Source organism: Schistosoma haematobium, chromosome 3 (assembly GCF_000699445.3).
Source record: "Schistosoma haematobium chromosome 3, whole genome shotgun sequence".
Taxonomy (NCBI): Eukaryota; Metazoa; Platyhelminthes; class Trematoda; order Strigeidida; family Schistosomatidae; genus Schistosoma; species Schistosoma haematobium.
Window position 1 is genome coordinate 1602428 of NC_067198.1, and position 18322 is coordinate 1620749.

Genomic DNA, 18322 nt, shown 5'->3' on the forward strand with positions numbered 1-18322 from the left:
TATGAATGCCGAAAACAATTCTAGTATTTGGATTTGAGAATAAAGTAAATAAACAATGGGACAGTTGTAAACAGTGTATCCTGACCTTTCCTGATTGTCCAAAGGAAACATTTAATTGCCATCAAACAGTCTGCAATGTGACTTGCCCTCAAACTAAAAACTTGATTCTTTTAGTCTTACTGATCCCAAAAAAAGCTTATCTGGTGTGGTAGGTCCCAAGGGAACAGATATTTCGAATGATATAGTTCGATTTGATTATTACGATATCCGAGTCCGGTCACTATATCAGTGTAGCTGTGACGAAGAATAACTTTTTTGGTTAGATTTCTACGGAATAAGTTCGTTAACCACATGCCCGACCCTCCTCCTTTATCCGGACTCGAGACCGGCAGTTGCCCGAAAGGGGGTCCAGGCGGAGCTGTGAAGAGGAACTTCATAAAAGTGTGTTCTCAAAATTGCATGCGAGATAAACAAATGAATTCTAAAAAGCATAAAACTTGGGTTACGAACACTTTAAAAATCTCTCCTACTTGATCAACAGAACTTTCAAAATGAAATAAATTGAAAGCAACACTTACTCCGTTTATTTGTGGATGAGGAAAATCCCCAGAATAACAAATATTACCATCTATAAAGACTTTGAGTATAGCTTTGGTAACTAAAAGACGACGGGTATGACAAAAGACAACTGCAACAGAATGCCATTCACACGGTGTTAATTTATCTGGCCCACATGTCTACAATTGGGATAGTTAAAATATATGAAATTGAAAAGTAGTATTGGAAAAAAATCATGTGTCTGATATAAGATGTTAATTCAGTAATATAAGGGTTGGTTGGATTTAATGAGTTTACGTCCGTGATATGTCCAAGATATCGTCGTCGTTCTCGACCGTTGCTGCTACTTGGACGTTGTGGTCTGGTTTGACTATCACGATGGTCCAGTCAAGATATACTGGCTGGAACAATTGTTCCTAAAAGTCCTACCATGCCACACAGGTCGGTTGAACAACAGTTAGACTAAAAGCAGCAAATTCGATGTCTGAAGGCGGAGTTGTACTGCTGACTGTAGAGAGGTGTGACAGCAGTAAGGTGTTTCCTTCAGACAACCAGCATAACAGCGATGCTGCATTCCCACACGGAAGGGTGAGGTTAAACAAGGTCGATCCTAAAAATGCACACCTCATCTTATCCCACGGATTTCCGTCTCCGGGGGTAAGCTTCCAATAAGTATGGAGCTAACACGAAAATTATCCACAGAAAGGTCGTGTGTGACTGATCTCAAGTAGTTGTACTTTGGGCAGTGCGGTCAAGCTCTCAAGTCACTAAGACTACCCCTAACCCAATTTCCTTTTCAGGTACCTCCAGAAGAACCCTTCCATGATGTGGGAAACCGGGAAGTGATAACTGCCCTGTTACCTCTAACAGCACTAAAGATCACTGTATTCATAACCACCGTGGTTGGTCTAAGCTAGTCTAAACCTTTTATATTTGCCTTGATGATACAATACCCCGATTCAAATAATATGATTGACTATAAACAATATTCATTTGTCTGTATATGATTCAATAAATAGTTTAGTATGTCTAATTACCGACATACTAATACGTGAATGATAGAAATTAACGATATGAAATACATCTACGTAAGACAACATGAAATTAGTTCACTGGATAAGAACCTCAGTGATATGCAAAGAAATATCAAATTGATAAATCAAAATGATTAATACGATATTAAGAATGGATCTTATTGGATCGTGAGAATCCACCCTACCCCAATGATATTATCCATCATACTGAATTGTAGATATATCATAAGACAGTACTCTTGACCATTGGGTATGTGAGGGCGGTCCACGAGTGAACTCGAGAAAGCTGTAAGAAGCTCAGAAAGAGCCAAAGATATTTCATCAAATCATCTTTTGGAAAAATACTCAAGAATATCTACATGTAGCTTCCTGATAAGACATTGCTAATAACCCTCTGTGTGCAAATTGGATAGCTATAATGATGATTTCGTTTTTACTAAAAACTATAAATACCTGACAGTTTTTGTACTATAATTTGACACTGTTTAGAATAACGTTTCTTTCACTTGTCTTCTGTCTGCAATCTTTCTTTTATATATTACCACTACTGAATTAACTACTTTTATGAATTCGGTGTTCATCTTGTTGTGTTAATGAGGTATGGCAACTTGGACCGATGCATATATGTGTCTGATCCTATGTTGTAGCTGACTGACTGACTGTCTTCTCATTTGAGACTTGGAAGGATTCTAGCGTTCAAGTGCTAAAGTTATACGTGTCATATCAAGAGTATAAGCTCTTGTTATAACAGGGTACAAAAAATAACTTTACATACAAATTACAACTGTAATTCATATTCGTCTTTAAAGAGACATAACGGAGAAACAGTTGACTATTTAAAGTCTGTCAATTCAATAGTCGATTTAAAAAGCTCAACAGAGTGTTAATGAGACTATATTACATTATGTATTGTTGTTATCCAAAGAAATGAATGTAAGACTACTACAAAATTACAAAAATCAATTTAGGGTTTTGAAGATTGATGAATTTCCTTGAAATCATGAACCGATCAATGTTAGATCACCATTGAAAACCTGGAAGCACTGAACAGTTGTTTTGTCCTAGTATAGGACTAAATAGATTGATTGAAGTTAGGCATCAATACTTTTGGATGCTGCTTAAGCATTCGTATGTGAGATTGAAAGTCCTGAATTCGATTACCTTTGTTAGAGGAGTATAGATTCGCCTTGGTCAGGAGTCCCATACTGGGATGACATAGACATCCAGTACTCCCAGGTTTTCAATCGGGTTCTAAAATTGATCAGTTAATGGTTTCAATAATAAATAAAAGTTAGCAAACAACTGAACAATTGAATACACTGAAAGGATGAGACAAGATAAGCTATTTGATAATATATTTGATCAAAGGTGATCCAAGTAAGTCATCCAGAAATTATTCAAATCACCCCTGAACTCTTACCAATTAGATGCTCTTCATAATGACAAAATATAGACAATAGGTGATTACGAAATTATTCATTTTATAGCGGAATGAATATTGTAGAAGTTGGAACTAGTTTCCAAATTATTGTTCATTTTAATTTGTTGTATAGTTACTGAGTGGTTAGAATACTTTGTGTATGTATTCCTTTTATCATGAGCTTTCCATTAATGCACTAACTACGATAAATACGTCTTACTTACTTACTTACCTACGCTTGATACTCCTTGCGGAGGAGCATAGGTTGCCCACCGGCACTCTCCATCCAACCCTGTTCTTGGCAATCCCTTCCAGTTCTTTCTGCCTCTATTTCCCGACGTAATGTGTTATTTGCCCTTCCTCTTTTCCTCTTCCCTTCAGGATTCCACCTCCGCTCGTAGCTCTTCTAGAGTTACTGCCGGTCCCAAGCCCGGATAAAAGAGGAAGTTTAGGCATGCGGTTAGCGACCCCATTCCGTAGAAAACTAACCAGGAAATTATACGTCTTACTGTTACTATTTTATTGTCAGTCAATAAGTTACAGTCTCTCCTACTCATAAACACATTTGACTTGTTCATGTATAACCACTAATCTTCATTTAATAGTGTGATCTGGTTTAGTTCGTCTGTATATAAGCCACATCTGTTTGAAATATAAATATTATAGATGCTGATTACTACTTCTGGACTCAAAAGCTTAGCATAAAGAAGATTTAGAGTACAGCTGCCTAATATGGACTTAGATATCAGCTCAGTATCAATACAGCTGAGTAAGCGTATAATCGGTCAAGTTAGATATATAAAGCTAATCAACCAAATTAGAATCAGGATTCGAATCAAGGATAATGACATTAAATCAATACATCATTTGAGATAACTTACAACAACATAATTGAAACCTTCTTGTGTTGATACAGCAACAACTAAATAACCATATTTTGTCAAAAATATCTCTAAACCATTTCCATTTGTACATAATAATCTGAAAAGGCAGTATCGTTTTGAATCGATTGTTTGAAATTGATCACTAAGTGAATTATCATTATCAGTTGATTGATTATTAATCGATAACCAAAAATGTAAACTCATATCAGTTGATAATGGATTGATTGATGTAAATGAGTTTTCAAAAGTAATAGTGATATCTTGATCACTAGGGGATATAATATACAAGAAAATAATATTGGTTCAAGGTTAATAATTGATATAGAATAGAATAGAACAGAGATTAAACGTTGACGCACGAGACTGATATGTGCTAGGTTATAATCTCAAGGTGTGGGGTTGTGGATGTGCATTGCTGAGGAGTACCACACTAGGACGAAAATGCTATACAATGCGTCCTGGTTTTCCATGATGGTTTGTGTATGTATGTGTGTGTAAATAGAAAGTGACTTGTAAAATTAATAAGCTAGTAATAGATTATAATGTGAATGAAGTAAGATGATTAAAATGTTTTTATCAAAATGGGAGATTTGTGAAGATTGTAGTTATTTTAATATTTGAATTCATGAGTTTGTTTAAGCTTGACCATCATTGAAAAACTGGAAGCACTGGACGGTCGTTTCATCCTAGTATGAATTCAACTATTAAAATTATTACGATGTCCACAAATCCCCATTCTGATAGTAATCCTGGAGCTCTAGTGAGAAGCCGTGACCAATGGAATTCAATCCGTGTTGGATGTGTGACAGTTATCCACATCAGACAATAGATGGAATGTTACGTAATGTCACGGATCGATTGAAGTTAGACATTAACATCGTTGGATGCCAGCTCAATGGTCTAGAGGTTAGGCGTTCACTCGTGGGACTAAAATTCATATGTTTGCGTCCCTTTAGTGTGGGATCGTGAACATGCACTGCTGAGAGGTGTTGAATTCTACATTACTACATTCAATATATCATATGATTTCTACAAACAACAAACAATTTACATGCTTATCCTTCTTTAAGGCTGTTAAGTAGTTGAAATGATCAAACTGAACAAATACTAGTATAGGGTTAAGGAGATTATTGAGTTATCCATTGAGATCTTGAACCACCACCATTGGTCAACTGGAAGTACTGGACGGCCATTCCGTAATATTGTGGGACTCTTCAGCAATGCCTATCCATTATCCCGCGCCAAAGGGATTCGAGACTACGCCCTTCGAACGCCTAACGTACTAGACCACTGAGCCGGCATCTAACGGTGTTAATGTCTAACCTCAACCAATCCACAAAACCTGCGCGACCATCTTTCATTGTACTGAGGTAGATACCTTTCTCTAACCTACACCGAGTAGCGATGCTGAGGAGTCACACAGTCGGACGAAACGGGCGTCCAGTGCTTCCAGGTTTTCAATGGTGGTTTAACATCGATCGGTTCAAGATCTCAATCGATAACTTAATAATCTCCACAACCCTATACTGATAATTACTATGTGCTCACTAGTGACTAGCTTCCTGAGGGAATTCTCGGAGTTCTAGTGAGAAGCCATGACCAACGGGATTCAATCCGTGTCGGGTAGAGACAGGTATCTACCTCAATATAATGGAAGATGGTCGCGCAATTTCGTGAACAAATACTAAGCGAAGTGATATTAAATCGAAGATATGAACAATTGCTTGGAAATATTGTATTGGTGGACGCGGGAAAAAAGGTTTGAATTATTTTTTCTGGTTAATGTTGTTTTAGCGAGTTAGTTTTCTATGGGATGGGGTCGCAAACCCTTTAATTCTGAACCCTCCTCCTTTACCCAGGCTTGGGATTGGCAGTAGCTCTAAAAGGGCTACAGGCGGTAAAAAAAGGATTAGTATCAAACATTCATTTTCTCTAATATATATGTTTCGAAAACATTCCACTTACTATTTTAAATCTCCTAATTCCGGTCCAACTGGTAAAACAAGAAGACTGTCTTGTGGTTGACTAAATTGAAACCAATAGCCAGAACTTGGTAATGCAGTTAAATTCAGCTGAGTTTTTTGTGTAATTTTTACAAGTATCTAGATAGTAGGAAATTTTGAAGAAAAAAACGTCTATAGGAGTTGTATAGTATAATTAAATTTCAACAGTCGAGATCATGAGTCATTAGAAACTAAACCACCATTGTGGGACTCCTCAGCAGTGAGCATCCACGACCCCGCTCACGGGACCCGGACTCAAGACCTATCAGTCTCGCGACAGGCAGCTTAACCAACTAGACCACTGAACTTGCCGGCATCCAACGGTGTTAATGTCTAACTTCAACTAATTCACGAACTTGAGCGACACATCCACCATTGTCATCAACGAGTTACTATCTCACAACTGACCCGGTCTAGCTTCAACTGACTCATGATCTCAACTGTCGAAATTACTACAATCTCCACAAAATCCCTTCTGATATTAATAAATTGTTAGATATGGTAAATAGTTATAAGCAAAGATGGATGGTGGTTAGCAGTGGAATCCAGGACACGCCATCATCCATCATTGTTTATAATACTTGTGACTCAAGTGAATATCGTGGTTATCCGCACAAGATACACATATGCCAATAAGAGGTTAATCAAATGCAATCCTAAACAATAATAGAAAGATTCAAACAAGCTATACAAAATGAATTTAAACTTAACCCCTATTGCACAAACGAGTGGATAACGCGGTAGCGTTTGAAGGGAACAGTACTGGGTTCGAGTCCCAAAGTGAACATCAACTCAGACGCAGGTACATCAAGTTGACAAGTCCCAAACGGGACGAAACGCTCGTCCTGGATTCCACTGCTAGCCACTATCAATCTCTGCTTAGAATCCTTGTGAATTAAGGCAATATTGATGCATCTTGTTAAAATCTGAGAATCACTTGTAAACTGTCAATTAATCATCTCAAAATTGACTGCTCCTGCATTTCCACATCAATTACTTTCTATCCCTGTTCTTTCCTTCTCGATCTTCTGCCGCCACATATGCTATTCCTAATTAGAGTTGTATACTACTTATGTTAATATAAGTAGCACACATTAATCATCGGTTACTTAAATTATAATTTTTATTATTTGCAATAAAATAAAATCTATTTTGATAATATGAGCTTACTTGTAGTATTCTATTACAAAATAATCTAACAGATTCTGAACGAAACATTCTTAGGAAATTTGCAAGATCTGGAGCAGACATTGAAAATTCTCCTAAACATTGAAGTATGGTTAAAAACATATTGAAGATTTTAAGTGTTTGGAAATATTGATATTTCACTACCTACAAACGAAATTAGAAAATTATAGTATTATAAACTTGAAAAAGCTTTATTCAATGATTATTTCGTTCTAGTATGGAACTCCTCAGAAGTGCGCATCTACGATCATGCACACAGGATTCGAACCCATGACGTTCGGTCTCGTGTGCAAACGTTTAACCTCTAGAGCATTGAGCCAGCATCCTGGATTTCTAGTGAGAAGCCATGACTAGTCAACTCCAATCCGCATCGGATAGAGACAGCTGTCGACTTCATACAATGGATGAACAGCCTCGATTTCTTTTGGTGTGGGATCGTGGATACGCCCTACGGACGAGTCCTATACTAGGAAGAAACGACTCCCTAGTACTTCCAGATTTTCAATGGTGGCCCTTCCATTGCATATTATTGTCTATATGTAGCGCTAGAATTTATAGCCTCTTTCATCATGAGTGATATGAGATCTTAATTTAGTACGTCTGATACAACTTTGAAATATTTGCATTGAAAATCATTAGCCATCTAATAATTGGAATGAAGTCCAATAGCTATGATTTAGCGAATAGCTGACAAACATCATTTCAAAGGAATCCGATTGTTTCTACCGAGTATAATCATATTAGGACAAAAATCAAATCGCGGACACCTGAAGGAACTCAGTAACATATAACTATCAGTAGGTGCCATAATTTGAATATTAAATGTAACGATAACAAGAATAGTTGTATGGTAGTAGACCATAGATACACTTAATGAGCATGGAAATCTTTCTATTCACTTATCAAGGTCATATACATATGTTATTTCTTTACATTGACTAACCACTACCGAAATTGTAATCGCACTATATTTTGCATGACATTTTTAACTACTCACAAGTAGTTTAAAACAAAAAGAAGAAAATTATTTGAACTAACCTTATAATCAACTTTTTCTTGTTCAGTACTCAATATGCCAAGTTTATGTTTTAATAATTCACATAATTTAACAATATTTGGAATTATTGCATATCGAATTAATCCAACTTGACAACAATATGCTTTACTCAATTGTCCAATTGTATCCCGATCCAATAAACAATCAATAATTATTTTCAATATTTGATGAATGATATGAAAAATGGTTACATTTATTGATTTGTTGTATGATGAACATTGTGATGAATTCATTACATTCCATAAATAAACGATCCAATTTAATAAAACAATCAAAATATCACCATGAATAATAACATGGGTATACGATTTTGAATTATTTTCATTACAAGGATTGTCTATCAAATGATTTAATTGTGGATCAATACACATTGGTAGTATTCCAAAAGCCTAAAGAAAGAGGATCACATAGAAAAACAAATGACAGTCAATCAGTGGTCTTGAGTGCTGTTAGAGGTAAGAAGGCAGTTATCAATTCCCGGTTGCCCACACCATGGAAGGGTTCTTCTAGATGTATGTGAAAATGAAATTGGATTAAAGGTGGTTTTAGTGATCTGAGAGCGTGACCTCAGTGTCCAAAGGACAACTAATTGAGGTCGGTCACACACGATCTTTCTGTGAGAGATCTTTGTGCTAGCTTCATACTTGTTGAGACCTAATCGTCGGAAACGGAAATCCTTGAGATAAGGCGAGATGTGCATTTTATGGTCGACCTTTTCTAACCCCACCTTTCCGTGTGGGAATGCAGCATCCCTGTTATGTTAGTTGTCTGAAGGAAACACCCTAATGCTGTCACACCTCTTTGCAGTGAACATTGAAATTGCTTTATACCTTTATTTCTATGAACTACTTCTTTGTTCCTGTACTATATCCTTATATGCAATCTTTGTTTTCCATATTACTGTGGTGTGTGTTACTTATATTGATATAAGTAGTATATGATGTTAGTCGTCAACAGAAGGTCTGGCAGCAGACAATTGGTGGACATTTTGTAAATTAAGCATTTTGCTTTATGATTGTTAGATTTTATTCACAAGTCCTGTAATGTTGTGTTACATAAATTCAATTGTTCCCACTCGTGTTCTGTTCACCACCATTGAATTCATTACTTCCATGAATCTGGTGTTCATCTTGTTTTGCTAATGAGATACGGCATCTTGGACCGATGCATATATGTATCCGGTCCTACATTGTAACTGATTGACTAACTGGAACTTGATTCCTTTCAAGATGAAATTGCTCATTAACTTCAATGTTATTATAAAAGAAGTAACTTATTTCATGATTTTACTTACCCAACATAAAAGACTTTTACCAATCACATTGAGAATATGATTCATTTCTGATTTGGGATCATATAAATGACATAGATATTCTGTTAATTGATCATAAAAAGAATTCGGTAATCTTTTTATAGATAAAGGAGAAGGTATCAATGTTGTATCACTTTTTAATTGTGATGTAATAAATATATTAGAATATGATTGATTCATATCAATTGAGGCTAGAAATGTTAAAAAGTATTGATAATATCTCTTAAAGGAAGAAGAAGAAGTCGATGACGACGAGTCGTTGAATGTTACTGGTTGTATATTTGATAGAAGCATCTCTGGTTGATTTTGATAACATAGTCTTATACGACTGGATAATTGTATAAGTAGAATTTGATAATCTATAAGTGATATAATAAGAAAACAATATAAAGTAATGATAGTCTTTGTACACTAATTTTATAACTATGATACAAGATGTATGCTTTACTTACTTACTTACTTACGCCTGTTACTCCTTGTGAAGGAGCATAGGCCGCCCAACAGCACAGTCCATTCAACTCTGTACTGGGAAATTCTTCCCACTTTTTATCAGTTGTTATTCATCCTTTTCATATCTGATTCTATTTCCCGACGTAATGTGTTCTTTAACCTTTCTGTTTTTTGCTTCCCTTCAGGAGTTCAAGACAAGGCTTGCCTCGTAATGTAGTTTGATGATTTCCTCAATGTAGGACCTATCCACTTTCAATGTCTTTTTCTAATTTTGTCTTCAGATAAAAGCTAGTTTTTCCTCTTCCATAAAATGGTGTTGCTGATCGTATCCGACCAATGGATGTTGAGTATCTTTAGTAGACAACTATTTATAAATACTTGTACATGTTTGATGATGGTTGTTATAGCTCTCCAAGTTTCAGCTCCATACAGTAGAACTGTCTTAACGTTCCTATTGAAGATTTTGACTTTGAAATTGGTTGACAGTTGTTTTGAGTTCCATATGTTCTTCAATTGTAGGAATGCGACACTTGCTTTGCCAATTCTCGCCATTACGTCTGCATCTGATCCTCCGTGTTCATCCATAATGCTTCCCAGGTATGTGAAGGATTCTACATCTTCCAGAGTTTCGCCATCAAGTGTGATTGGGTTGGTGTTTTCCGTGTTGTATTTGAGGATCTTGCTTTTTCCTTTGTGTATGCCTAGGCCTACTGATGCAAAGGCTGTTGCTACACTAGTTTTCTTCCTCTGTTTTACTTGAATATAATGATATCAACAAGGCTAAAATCTTAGGCTTATCATATCAGGAATTAAACGTTTGTATAGTAAACTACACAAACTTTTGATCATACCTTGAATTAGGTTCTTTGACGTTGCTACTGTTGCTACAAAACAGATTTTAATTCCACTAGTGAAGTTAACATTGTTAAAGCTCATTTCCCTCGTATAATTGAAGATATAACTATATAAGACGGTTGTAATAAGAAGTATTCAATTCTAATACTGGTATACAAGCTTTCTATACGCAAATAAAACTGGTCACTTAAATGAGAATGTTATGTTCGTTAACTTGAATTCTACTACTGATTCGTCCTACTCGGAACGGAATGAAGAATCAAGGATTCAGAGACTCGATAGGCTTGCTAGGTTTAAGGCTATCACGAGTTCACTTGACTGGCGAACAGGAACAAGACTCGGTGACCAAAGACCAGTAAGCTAGCTATTGGTGTGTCCCAGCCCCGCTAACTAGAGGGAGAAGTCCAAGCTTGGAATGGGAAGTATATTCTGTAAATCAGCCAGAAACGAGCGATAACAACAAACACAATCCAAAACATATATATGCAGTGCAAAACAGTCCTTGTGGAGAGCTACAAAATAGCATACTAAAAGGCACAACGGACCAATAGCATTTAAGATATTTCCCAGTGGGAAATACGACATGAATGTGATAAGAGCGCCTTTGGCGCGAAAACGAAAAAGCTCAGATTTTCTTAATAAAATTACAAAATTAGGTCCTTTCCCAAGTGAGTTCTGGTGGGGGGATCTAACGTCCCCAACAGAGAAGAATGATAGTAATCAGAAAGACTGAAATCACTTATTCAATATATATTCCATTTATAAACTTACAATAATCAATAGTGGAAAGAGTTCTTTTATTACCAATATCAGAACGAAATTGATCTACCGCTAATTTTAATGTAATCTAAATGGATAGAAACAATAAATAGAAAAGTTATTATCACTATACTGATGTATGTTTATAAGAACTTACTATGTAAATTTCAAACGAAGATCGATAGTGGTTAGCAATGGGACCTAAGACACGCGACACTTCATCCTATTTGCAACTCGTCAGATGAATTTACCTGCATCCTAGAGTTGATGTTCACTCCAAGACTCAGATTCAGTACCATTCATTTCAAACCCCATAACGTTATCTACTTAGCTATTTAGTTCAAATAATCACTAGTTTAATCAAGGAAGTGAAGTTTAATTCATTTCTTATTCGGTTATTTGAAACTTATTGACATATGTTCATCTTGTTCGAATTACTTCGTTATTGCCTTAAGTTACAAGTATGCAAATAAATTCAGCTGATGAGTTCCAAATAGAACGAAACTTGAGTCCTAAATTCCACTTATAGCTAACATCCGCTCTCCTTCTCTAAATGCTCTCACATGACCACGCGTATATAGCCTGTGACATGGAAGTCCTACTCACTGCCTTCTCATACCACTGGTGTTGTTTATGAAACTGAGAGGACGAAAGGCAAATGTCCGGCGCTTTAACTGGGTTAGTGGATACGGAGGATACATCCAGCGAAGTTGAAAAACACTGATTCCAAACTAATGGTGCACTTGACTGCAGGATGCTGAAGGAACAAATGACGTATGAACCAATCATTGATCACTGGCTACCATGGGACCATATCTCCTGACGTTGCTCCACTCCCTTATGTATCAGAGACCATTAGGTCGAAAACTCCGGGTGTGGCTCCCTAAGAAAACCACCTGCTTCGGTCTAGGCACCGAGACAGTTTCACAGCCCACACACAAATCAAGTGACTTGTGTGGCGCATATGTATTCGGTACCCCTTTGAACTAATATTTATGTGTTCAAATAAATAAAAAAAGTCATGAAAGTGATCAAGTTATCTCATATTACTTATTAGTAGTGTAAAAAAACAAAATGATATCCTATTCAAAACTAGAATGTATGAGACACCTTCAAATGTGAAATTCTTAGAAAACTAACAGTTAACACCTGTACAATACGCCTCATTATCTCAACTATTGACCTCACCTGAAAAAGATAAACTGCTTAAACCATTGGATCAACTGCTCTATTGGTAGTTTTATCAGACAAAAACTGTAATATTCAAGCAATTGATTTTCGATTAAGTTTATACCATTAGCTTTGAAATGACAGATCATCTATTGGAGTGATAAACTTTTCGGACATTTTTAAGTATCAGAAGAGATTTTTGTGGCTATGATAGTAATTCCAATAGTTGAGATCATGAGTAAATTGAAGGTAGACCACCACTAGAAACCTAGAATCACTGGATGCCGTTTCGTTCTAGTATGGGACTCATCAGAAGTGCACATGTACGATCCCGCCTCGCAAGATTCCAATTCAGGACCTATCAGTTTCACGCTCGAACGCCTAACCTGTAGACTACTGAACCTGCCGGTATCCAACGGTGTTAATGTCTAACTTCAACCAATCTACGAAATTGCAAAGTAAGTATCTTGTGTGTATTGCCTCGATATTGCCTTAATTTACAAGTATTATAAGCAAAGATAGATAGTGGTTAGCAATCGAATCCAGGACGTATGTTTTGTCCTATTTAAGACTCGTCAGTTGGATATACTCAATAACTAAGTCAATAAATCCATGAAGTTTCAAGAGAACAATACTGTGTTCGAGTCCTGAAGTGAACATCAACTCTTGGATGCAAACACATTCATCTAATGAATCCTATATGGGACAAAACATTCATCCTGAATTCCACTGCTAACCACGATCTATCTTTGATCATAAAAATGATCATAGTTTACTCATACTAATTAATATACTGTATTAAGCACATATTCTCTATTAAACTGAAGATGACCTTAATTAGATAGATGTATTCTGATCAATGTTTATTGTGATAAACTATAGTACAGTACACAGGAATTAGTGCTATAATTCATACTTAGAAACAAGTTCTCTTCTCACAAAGAAAACAGATCAACAAGCATCTCTGGAAAAAAATGGTTCAGTGTGTGTGTGTGTGTGTGCATGTTTGTGGATGTGCGTGCGTGTAGGTGTGTGCGTGTGTGTGTGTGTGTGTGAAAGACAACTGTTTTGTAATAAACAAATGAATATTTGTACTTGTAATAATTCAGTTTAAATAAACCAGATTTTATTTACATGTTTATTTATTTATTCTTAATAATTTGTTAAAGAAATAGAATAGAAATAAACACTTTAAAGTACATTATTATTGTTGTTAGATTAATGTTTCACGGTAGGGGGGGGTAATCGTTTTATGAAACTTGTCTTGTCATGAACAAAGATGGTTAGCGGTTAGTAGTGGAATCCAGGACACGTGTTTTGTCCTGTTTGGGATTCGTCAGATGGATGTACCTGCATCTCAGAGTTGATAATCACTGTGACACTCCAACCCAGTACCGTTTGCTTCAAACGCCATCGCGTTATCTACTTAGCTACTGTGGCCTGAGAGCCACCTGCTTGTGCAATCGGATGAAGTCTAAATTCACTTGGTATTATTTACTTGTATTTTCCCATTGTTGTGTACGATTGCAATTGATCAGTCTCTTCTTGGCATATGTGCATTCTATGCGGACTACCTAGATATCGCCTTAAGTGACAAACTTTATAAACGTTTGAAGCGAATGGTACTGGGTTCGAGTCCCAGAGTGAACATCAACTCGGGGATGCAGATACATCCGGCCGACGAGTCCCAAATAAGACAAAACCCGCATGCTGGATTCCACTGCTAGCCACTATCCATCTTTGTTTAGAATGCTTGTGAATCAAGGCAATATCAAGGCAATAAATACAGTATTCACATATACCAATAAGAGACTGATCAATTACAGTCCTAAGCATCAATGGGAAGATCCAAACAAACTATACCAAGTGGATTTATCATATCATGAATTGAATATTATTGAAATAGAAAGATATATGACAAAGCAACAAATAATTAGATAAATCTAGATCCTTGTTATAAAGATGCTTACAGTTATAATATGATCTAAAACTAATAGTTATATGGAAAATATATCTCCATAGAAGGATAGAAAAGATTGCATTATAAAGTAGTACGAAATTCTAATTATCAAATAAGGTTGCGTAATAATCAAGGGGATTAGAGAAGAATAGAAGAATGAAAATAATTTACTGGTCGCATAATTGTCCAGTTGACAGATATGAAGAAAAATCACAAACATAAAGGTCATAATAAAAAGTGTATAATAATCCACGAATTGATCTAAGCTAGACCCCCACTGAAAACCTGAAAGGATTGGATGGCCGTTCCGTTACAGTATGGAACGCCTCAGTAGTCTGCATCTACGATAACGTACACGGGACCCAAATCCAGAACCCACGGTCTCGCTTAACCTCCAGACCACTGATCTGACATCCAATGGTGTTAATATCTAACTTCAATTCGATCCATGATCTTGCTCAACCCTACATCCATTGTCTGAGGTGGATAACTGTCTCACATCCGACAGGGATCGGACTACATTAGTCAAGGCTTCTTAGTAGAACTCCAGGATGCCAGCTCAATGGTTTAGAAGTTAAGCGTACCGGAGCGAGACCAAAGGTACTGGGTTTGAATCCGTTTGGTGTGGGGCCGTAGACGCATATTGCTGTTGAGTCCCATACAAGGACAAAACGGCCTTCCAGTGCTTTAAGGTTTTCAATGGTGGTCTAACATTGATCCATTCATTATCTCAACTAAAATTCAACAATCTCCACAACCCTAAACTGATAATAAAAGAAATGTTCAATACATTCATTTAAATAAAGTGTATTCATTATGATAAATAAGATTGTTCTTGACTATATAAACCATAGTCACTATGTTTCTGCCCACTTAATTAGTTAAATTGCCATTTTATTCATAATTCAATGTAGTTTGTTAAAGTGACCAACGTAAAACACGTGATACATGTTGATGGTTCAGTAAAAGATATGAATATTTCTAATAATCGGCATGTTGGTTTCCATTGGTGATGGCGATAGTGACGTTGTTTAGTGAAATCGGTGTGAGTTTTCTGGAATTAGTTTCCGAGTATTCAAGGTTCATAAACTCAACGCGTGCATATGAGTTCGTAAGGAAATCGGCAACCCCTTGTCTTGACACGCGGACATCACATCAGTGGCAATTATAAGTTACACGCACACCGGTAGCACATACGTTTCCACTCATGCATTATATGGGATATGTATAGGTATATTCATTTAATTGGGAGAGTAGATGATCATTACTCCCTTCAAACGTATTTGTTACAACTGACTATCTCTTATGCATTACATGCACACCACTGGTAGATAAACTTTCACCCATACACCTCATGACATACACATAAGCACAAGCACTCTCTCAGGGATGATTGATGGTCACATCTTCCTAGTATTTGCTACCATGTATTTTTGTTATATCTTCAACCTGTTAGTTTAGGGCGCTGATTTTATTAAACTATAGGACTTCCATATGATTTCCATATGAGCAAACAATAATAAAAATGCATAACAATGATCGCTGAAGTAAAACTTTTGATGTCTACTCAATGTACGGATAAATCTACTTTTAATAGTTGAGATCATGAGTCAATTGAAGTTAGACCACCATGGAAAACCTAGAAGCATTGGACGGCCGTTTCGTCCTATTGTGGGACTCTTCAGCAGTGAGATGAATTTTAAATTCTACTTTGCTCATTTGTGACAGTGGTGATAATAGTTGGATAACTAACATAGTGACTAGATGTTCCACTTAAGATAGTTTACATTTGTGTTTTATCATGTCATAGAAATATTTAGTATTCAATTAGTTCAACCACGTGTACTAACATAGAGTAAACATTTTGTTACCGTAAAATAACTTCTTGATTAAAGGAATCTATCAAGGTTAGTAGACCTTTAATTAGTCTTAACATCAAGAAGCCCAGTTGTGTATATTTTAATTATGTTTATTTTCCAAGATGTCTATGTAACTAATTACACAGTTATAAATATGTAAGACTTAGATTTCCAAGAAAAATTTATCTACACTTTTCCACTGATGCTTCCATCAACTGTAGCTGCTACCTTGGTGTGGTAGTCCAGCTTGACTATCGTTATGGACCAATCAAGTTATTCTGGCTAGAACAATCATTCTTAAAGATCCTGCAGTGCTAAACAGGTCGGTTGAAGAGCGGTAAGAATAAAGCAGCAAATCCGAGGTCCGAATGCGAAGTTGTACTGCTGACTGTAAAGAGGTGTGACAGCATTAAGATGTTTCCTTCAGACAACCAACATAACAGCGATGATGCATTCCCACAAGGAAGGGTTGGGTTAGAATAGATCGGTCCTAAAAATGCACACCTCACCTTGTCCCACGGAGTTCCGTTTCCGGCGATAAGATTTCAACAAGTACTGAGCTGACACGAAAATTACTCACAGAAAGGTCGTGTGTGACCGACCTCAAGTGGTTGTACTTTGGGCACTGCGGTCACACTCTCAGGTCACTGAGACTACCCCTAACCCGATTTCCTTTTCAGATACCCCTAGTATAACCCTTCCACGGTATGGGCAACCGGGAAGTGAAAACCACCCTTATACCTCAGACAGCACGCAAGACCACTGACTGACTAACTAATAATTCGTTTTCTATCTTTGATTATTACATATATCTAATAAGATTCGCTTTTCGTTCATTCAATTTCGTAAATAACAATAATGCTACGAGAAGGCCGTGAGTAGGACTTCTCTAGCAGTGGATATAATTAAGTGGCCATTTGAAAATATTTCTATAGGGATAACTGACTCTCCCTACTCTCAGCCGTACTAGGTCATTTGGAGGTCACTACAACAGTATAAGACATTATTATTGAGTTAATCCACCCGGAGCCTTCGACCTAAAGTCTGATCCACAAGGTTGTGAAGCATCGTAAGAAGATGCAATCTCATGGTAGCCGGTGACCAACAGTAGGTTCATACGCCATTTGTTCCTTCAGGATACTGGATCTCATGTGCACCATTGGTTTGGAATCAGGGTTTTCCAACTTCCCTAGGTGGACTCTCCGTGTACACCAACCCAGTTAAAGCGCCGGACATTCGCTTTTTGTCCTCTCAATTTCGTAAACAACACCCCCGCCACGAGAAGGCAATGAGTAGGACTTCTCTGTCAGAGGCTATGTGGGCGTGGTCATGTGAGAGCATTTCGAGAAGGAGAACGAACTCTCCCCACTCTTGGCCGTACCAGGGCATTTATGGGCCTTCAATAATTACAATAAATGACATAATTTAAAAGATTAACTCACCATGTTTGGTTCTTGAAGACTTAATCCATAAATTAAAAAACTTGATATAACAACAAACTCTTCATTATATTGTTGAGATTGAGTTGATTGGTCAATATTCGTCTTGGTATTCTGTGAGAAATCATTTCCAAAAGAATACTGTTCATTTACATTATAATAAATTCCCTGAGGTTCTGATGACGATGATGATGCTGATGATAATTCCGTAAGTGGTCGATTTGATTGATTGATTAAACAAAACAAATCGTGTACATGATTGTATTTTAAAAAACCCTTGTAAACGAAAAAAGAAAAAGAAAAGATTTCATTAGGATTTAATATTTAACTAATAGCACCCGAATGATCTGGTATGGCCGAGGGTGGGGAGAGCC

At 36.7% G+C, this 18322-nt stretch overlaps 1 protein-coding gene across 1 annotated transcript in view; it reads right to left on the reverse strand.

Moving 5' to 3' along the window:
• NBEAL1 (Neurobeachin-like protein 1) overlaps positions 1 to 18322 on the reverse strand; it is a gene marked incomplete at both ends in the record, with an annotated part of 111695 nt that overhangs the window by 77818 nt on the left and 15555 nt on the right. Inside the window, 8 exons of the mRNA XM_051218922.1 lie at positions 579 to 737; positions 3894 to 4164; positions 5862 to 5998; positions 7070 to 7231; positions 8126 to 8533; positions 9439 to 9815; positions 11533 to 11608; positions 17952 to 18224. Coding sequence (XP_051068652.1) covers positions 579 to 737; positions 3894 to 4164; positions 5862 to 5998; positions 7070 to 7231; positions 8126 to 8533; positions 9439 to 9815; positions 11533 to 11608; positions 17952 to 18224 — 1863 coding nt within the window. The remainder of the gene's footprint in view (positions 1 to 578; positions 738 to 3893; positions 4165 to 5861; positions 5999 to 7069; positions 7232 to 8125; positions 8534 to 9438; positions 9816 to 11532; positions 11609 to 17951; positions 18225 to 18322) is intronic.